Source organism: Schistosoma mansoni (assembly GCF_000237925.1).
Source record: "Schistosoma mansoni, WGS project CABG00000000 data, supercontig 0167, strain Puerto Rico, whole genome shotgun sequence".
Taxonomy (NCBI): Eukaryota; Metazoa; Platyhelminthes; class Trematoda; order Strigeidida; family Schistosomatidae; genus Schistosoma; species Schistosoma mansoni.
The window spans coordinates 320,716-328,289 of NW_017386055.1; the positions used below are offsets into that span (position 1 = coordinate 320,716).

The 7,574-nt window shown below is 35.3% G+C and overlaps 1 protein-coding gene across 1 annotated transcript; it reads right to left on the reverse strand.

Moving 5' to 3' along the window:
• Positions 1 to 502: 502 nt before the first annotated feature.
• Smp_158980 (neuronal calcium sensor, putative) lies at positions 503 to 7,004 on the reverse strand (the record flags this gene model as incomplete). The annotated part of the gene is made up of 3 exons (XM_018797209.1): positions 503 to 691; positions 5,692 to 5,964; positions 7,002 to 7,004. 3 exons carry the CDS (start codon positions 7,002 to 7,004, stop codon positions 503 to 505), a joined length of 465 nt encoding a protein of 154 aa, XP_018646810.1.
• Positions 7,005 to 7,574: the final 570 nt, after the last annotated feature.

Sequence of the window (7,574 nt, forward strand, 5' to 3'; positions counted from 1 at the left end):
AAACCAGCATTTAATATTGGATATTATAATATACATTGTTAAATAGGATTCATTATATTCAATAGATATATACTACTTATTTAGCTACTTATGCCTGTTACCCCCTTATAGAGGAGTATAGGCCTTACACCAGTTTACTTCTTTCAACCATGTCCTGGGAATGGATATACATATGTATTACATAACTATGATATAGTTTTATATTAATAGATTAAATAAATAATGAAATATGATAGTTTTCTAGTGTAATATATCAATAAAACCGATGAGGAAATGAATGTAACGCAGATTTTTAAATTAACCGCCAAATCAAATTTCAACGATTAAAACAAAAATGAGAAAGATATATAGAGAGAGTGAAGTATAATATAGATATGAATGTATGTTAAAGATTGTTTTATAATGAAGATCAATGGTAAGTGATTCATGTTTGTTTGTTTGTTTGTATTTGATCTTTACAGATGGCTGTTGTTGTTGTGAATGTGGTACTACTATTTGTCTATTATTCAACTGGATCATCAGCTAATAGCATAGCTTTAAGTTGACTATCTTCCATACAACCTTTCATAAATTCTTCACGTGTTAATACACCATCACCATTTTCATCCATTTTATCAAAAATTTCTTCAGCTCTAGCTTCTGGACTAATATCAACAGCTGTATTATCTGTACCAAGCATTGAATAAATAGCCTATAATATAAACGGAAATAAATATATCATAAAAGGTAATAGAAAACGATGACTATAGTTTGTTAGGAGATAGGACAGCTCATAAAGCTACAAATACATAGAGTGGATTTGAAAAAGAGAGGCGAATATGTGTATATACGAGTAAATATAGAGTAGGATTTACCGTCAAGTCGAATGACGGCACACAAGGGCAAACGCTATTCATACGATTCCAGTACATATATACATGGGGAAGAGAATGATTCACCGAACGAGATATGTGAGTAGGCTGTTATGTGATCAGGTGTACACCTCTATACAGATCAGATAGTGATCATAACAGTACAAAGAAATGGATGAATTGTCACCGTTCAAATAACACAGTCTGTTAAGTGAGTTAATAGAATGTCTTAACGAAAAGTAGCCATAATCAAAGTTAATTATAGACATATATGCATCCTGTGTGGATTGCCTTGATATTGTATTAATTCACAAGCATTATAATCAATGATGGATAGTGGCTAGCAATGGAATCTAGTATGACGCGAGTTTCGTCCTATTTGGGACTTGTCATCTGGATGTATCTGCACCTGATTTAATGTTCTCTCTGGGTCTCGAACCAAGTAACGTTAGCTTCAAGGACTCAGTAGCTAAGTGGATAACGCGATGGTGTTTGAAGCGAACAGTACTGAGTTCGAGTTGCAGAGTGAAAATCAACTCTGAGATGCAGGTACATCCAGCTGACAAGTCTCAAATAGAACGAGACGTGAGTCAAACTAGATTCCACTGCTACCCATTATCTATCTTTGTTTATAGCATTATTAAAAGAAACTTATTTTGAGAAAAAATATGATCTGATTTGTTTTCTCACAGTGGAAATGAAAGTTCCATGAATAAACTATCTAGTTCAGAAAGCTCAACGATGCGTCTATATATATACCTGTTGCCAGATAGTATGTATATTTGAAAATCTATCTTCTTTTATAATGTATTTTAAGTCTATCATATTTGAACATCAATGAATGTAGAACGGAATATCGTAAAAAGAAAGGAAGACAACCGGTGCTTTCAACGTGATATGGTCGCCGGCAGAACAGAATATCATAGTAGGTTGAAATTAGCTAATCCCATCGCAAACAAATAGACTATCATATGTTATGTTAACTGTCTAACTGACTTATTTTGATTTGATATATTATGATGTCAAAACTATGTTGGGTGATGATACATCTGCAGAAATCACTTGGTAAACTTATTCTTTATATAATTTAATTGCAGAAGTTTGAATTTATCACTTTCGCGCTAAAGTCTTATTAATCAACTTCGGTTTGTGTTTCCCTTCTGGAAGGACCTCGAACACCATTGATTCGCTTTATTTTCTGGTATGCTATTTTTCGACGCTTTCTAAGGGCATCCTGGAATTAAATAAATTACGTATGAGTTGTATGCCTATTTTTCGTTCTTCCGGGCTTCTTCTTGGATTTTCTTAGATATATCTAATTTTCTTTATCTAGTTAACAGAGTTGAGGTGTAGAGAAACAGCTTAACTTGTCCTGTTCCTGCATTGATGTTTCTCGGGTTTTTTTTACCTTGTCCAAGGTGATATTATAATCCCTCGGATATACCATACTCTTATGACATCAGTGGAATATTAAGATGACTTAAAAGAAAGAGGTTAACCGGTTATTAAAATGTTCTACAGATGACTAATAATCCATCTTTTATTTGAGCTTGTTTTATTAATTATGTCGATATTTTACATCGATTCCATCGGTGTATCAAGAATTATTATTAATTGTATGTGAATGAAAAATGCAATTCCGCCTGTAGGTCTTCCACAGTTACTGCCTATCCTAACCCCGAATAAAAGAGGAGGTTTGGGCATGAGGGTCAGCAACTTCATCCCTAAAAAATCGACTTTGTTAAAATAACGCTAACCAGTAAGTTAATGATATATACTAATAATTTAAGCCTATCAGCATGGCTATACGACCAAACTAAACTAGACTAAATTGCTAAGCTTATAATGAACGTGTAAATGTTTTTGTTCACGGTTCATTTATGAAACTATGGTTCGGAAATAGTATTGGAAAAAAGAACCAGGATGAAGGTACTCATCTAAAAATAACATCAGTTATTATGTAAGAATCTTGAAATCCATATCCTGGCCCCAATTAATAGAACAATAGTTTCTTAATCTATTCTTGCTTTCTTATAGTTAGCTAAACAAGTTAAAATTTGCAATGTTATTCAGTGGTACAATTCACCCTTGTCTACTGAAAACATGCCCAACCGTTGCTTCTACCTTGATATTGTGGTTGGGCTTGCCTTTCATGATGAACCAATCGATCTATACCGGCTGAAACAATCATTCCACAAGATCCTACCATGCCAGACAGGTCGGTTGACGAGCTGTAAGACTAAAAACAGCAAACTCAAGGTCCGAAGGCGAAGTCGTACTGCTGACTGTTCAGAGGTGTAACACCAGTAAAGTGTTACCCTCAGACAACCAGCATAACTACGATGCCACCTTCCAACAAGGAGTGGTTGGGTTAGAGAAGGTCAACCATAAAAATCCACACCTCACCTTATACCACCGATATTTATCTCCGGCGGTTAAGTCCCAACAAGTACGAAGCTAACAGAAAAACTATCTACAAAGCGGTCGCGTGTGACCGACCTCAAGTAGTTTTCCCTTGGGCACTGTGGTCATGCTCTCAGGTCATTAAGACCACTTCTAATCTAATTTTCTTTTCAGGTACCTCTAGAAGAACCCTTCTACGGTGTGGACAGCCGGGAAGTGATAACTGCCATCATACCTCTAACAGCCCTCAAGATCACTGACTGAAAACAATTTGAGAGAAGTAATAGAAACCCTAGATCAAACAATAACTATTACGTTAGCCAAACACTGACGCTGTTTATCAATACTTTGACGACCATAGTCTTTAATAAGGAACAATATATGTTGAATTTCACACCAAGATCAATAAAATTGCTATCACAATCCTAATTGGTCCAAAAAGACAGTTTGGTACTTTTTCTCCCCTTGACTTCCTCTAATCACCAAATATAAATCAATGGTGGAGAGGAGCACTTTGTAACTAATCTAGCAAGAGACAATGTATATCTGACAGACTAAGAACTAAGTCATTTTGTTTTAGTTTTCGGTAATGACGACCCATATCATTTGAAATGTATCCAGGATAGAAAATAATCCCATTATGAGTTTTCTCTTTTTCTTCAACTACTTACTAATCTACTTATTTCACTAATATGAAATAATCAAACTTACACACACACACATACATACATACATACGGACATCCATAATAGATTACCACTTAAATTAAAACTTTAATAACTTCGTTAACAACTTTCAATCATCATTCCAAATAAATTCTCGTTGCCTTGGTTACTGATGACAATCATTTATGAAGGCGCGCGCGCGAGAGTGTGTGTGTGTGTGTTAAGGTTGAGATAGAATCAAAAGCTGAGAATTGCATAATGATTTGACTCTATACAATCTAAGCAAATATATACCAACCCCTTAATCACTTGTAAACCAAATAAAGTAATTTACTTTGTATGATTTTCAAACAGGACTGGTTGTTCTTAGTGACCAGAATACAACTAATATGTTGTATCCTGTTATAGGTTGTTAAGAGAGGGGGAGATTTTTATGCGGTACATTAAGTCCATCAACCAACTGATAAATTATAATCGTCAATCAACAGGGATAGTTTATTCCATTCCCTACAACTGGATACATATATACATATACGTATACTTATCAATTTGTTAAGAACAATATCCGGTCCTTTAAATTCCCAACGTTTTGGATATTGATTGTATGTATTGTATTCTCTTTACTCTATATATACATAATATGAAAGGAGTTTTAAAATATTCCTAGGTACACTGGACAGTCGTTTCGTCCTATTGTGGGACTCCTCAGCAGTGCACATCCACTATCCCGTCTCGTGGGATTCCAACACAGGACCTATCAGTCTTGCGCGTGAGCGCCTAACCTCTAGACCAGTGAGCCGGTCGGTTTTCCAACGGTGTTAATGTCTAACTTCAAGCAATCCACGAAAATGAGCAACCATTAACCAATGTCTTCAGTGAGTTACTATCTCACAACAGACATAATTGAACTCCACGAAATTGATAGGTCATGTGTTCGAATCTAGTGAGGCGGGATCGTAGATGCGCACTGATGAGGAGTCCCAGAATAGGACGAAACGACCGTAAAGTGCCTCCAGGTTTTGTATGGTGGTCTAGTTTCAATTGACTCATGATTTCAACTATAAAATTACTCAAATCTCCACAAAAATACCCTTTCTTATATTTTTTAATTTTATTATGTTAACTACTTGTTAGTAGTGTTAAAATTTCTGTTAAAAAAATTGATTTCGGTGAAGTTTTGTTCTCTAAGTTGTATCATGACAGGAAGGTAACTCAGTTAAGAAGTTTGTTATGATGATGTCATTCAGAAGAATAATGAACACTTCACAACAAAACCATCCAGTTCAAAGAACAAAACGCTATCGAAATCATTCAGCTAAGCTACAAATCTTCATCACCATCACAAAAAGTTTATTATTTATCAGAAAGGGTTTTGTGGGGATTTAGTATTTTCATAGTTGAAAGCGTGAGACAATTTATTGTGGGACTCCTCAGCAATGCGCATCCAACATGAGATATCAATTCACTGAAGACAATTGGTGAACGATTGCTCAACTACGTGGATTGGTTGAAGTTAGACATTACCACCGTTGGATGTCGGTCAGCTCAGTAGTCTATGGGTTAAGGGCTCTGGCTCGAGACTGTTAGGTCCTGTGTTCAAATCTCGCGAGTGCAGAATCGTGGATGCGCACTACTGAGGAGTCCCACAATAGGAGGAAACGATCTTAAAGTGCTTCCAGGTTTTCCATAGTGATCTAGCTTCAATGGACTCATAATATCAACTATATAAAAAACAAACAAAAACAAATCATACTAAATTTCTTTCAACTTACCCTAATTATTTCAACCATTTCCGTTCGTTCAATTGTACCATTACCATCAATATCATACATTTGACAGGCCCATTCTAATTTTTCTTCTGGATTACCACCTGATGTAATATTAATAGCTAATAAAAATTCTTTAAAATCAATTCGTCCAGAATTATCTTTATCAAATGTACGAAATACATGAGTACAAAATTTTTCAGCATTACCATCAGGGAAAAAACCTGAGTAGACTTCAATAAATTTTTTTTTACTTAATTGACCTGATGGACAATCACGCTATAGAAAGAAAAGAAAAGAAAAAAAAACAAAACAAAGGAATGTAAGTTTTATATTATTGAATGATGATAGTAATGCCGCTTGTAGATCCTAACGGAGGGCTACTGTCGGTCTCAAGGTCAGATGAAAGAGGAGGGTTGGGCATGGGGTTAGTGACCTTAAAAAATGATTAACAATATACAACTTGTTCAAATAATGTAAGAACCTGACTAAGATTGTAGTGTGGGTTACTTATATCCACATAAGTAGTATATGGTGAGAGTCAGGTATTGAATATATTTTGGCAGAAGATCGATAAAGAGAGAACGGAAACGGAATGCAATTGGTATGAAAATGCATGGATAATAATAATAATCGGAGACGATGAACATCAACTCTGAGACGCAGGTACATCCAGGTTACAAGTCCCAAATAGGACGAAACGCGCGTCGAACTGGATTCCACTGCTAGCCATTATCCATCATTGCTTATAATGCTTGTGAAATAAGTCTATATCGAGGCAATGCGCACAGTATGCACATATGACCAATAAGAAACTGACCAGTTGCAGTCCTAAACATCAATAGGAAGATTCAAACAAGTAATACTGAGTGAATAATTGAATGATTTTATTAACTCCTCTTGTAGATCCTCCGATGGGTTAGTGTCGGTCTCAAGCTTGGATAAAGAAGAAGGGTTGGGTATAGGGTTAGTGACCCCATCTCGTAGAAAACTAACTTGTTGAAAGAAACGCTAACCAGAATTATGACGTCTCATGTTGAAAGTCAAGCTCCATGATTAGATTGTGTGGTCAAGATATCTAAGGTGATGAATTCCAGTACCAGTCTGAAAAAGGACATCAGTTCAAATCTCACATCCAATATACTATTCATGATAACCTAGTAGTAAAAGTGTACAGTTTTCTTGTCCTCAGTCTATTAACCGACTGTCAAACATCACCTACTTTCATGTTGATTCATTCAGTAACTTTTGTTGAACAAGATTTCAACTGTTTGTTTTTCTCTCTTTCTTTCTTAACATTGAATATAATTACTTACCATTTCAAATCAGTTTAACATGGGCAGTTTATCTTATTTCACTGATACGTAGACGAACTAAGGACATGTTTGAACCAATTTGATTACCATGATATGGCTCTCTTGTATATTCATTAAAAATAGGTATCTAGGTTGATCTTTTATTATTGAAATTTGAATTGGTATCTCGAAAACAGGAGTAGGTATATATCTATATACTGGACCTATCAGGAATAATAACTTCCCTAGTGAACTCCCTAGTACTTAGAAGCACCGCGGATAACATGTTTGGCGTTTAGAGTTTAAAATTACTGTAGTTTGAGTCCCAATATGAACATTAACAAAGAAGTGTAGCAGATATATCCAATTAATGAGTCCTGAATAGTATGAAACACACATTGTATATTCCATTGATAGTCACAATCTAGTTTCAGATTATAAAAACCAATTTATAAACTACATACAAATAGTCTTTTCATTAGCTTTTTCTGCTTAGCGTTTGTTTTTAGCGAGTTAGTTTTTTTTATACGGGATGGGGACGCTAACCTCATGCCCAACCCTCCTTCTTTACCCCGGGCATGGGAGCGGCGGTAA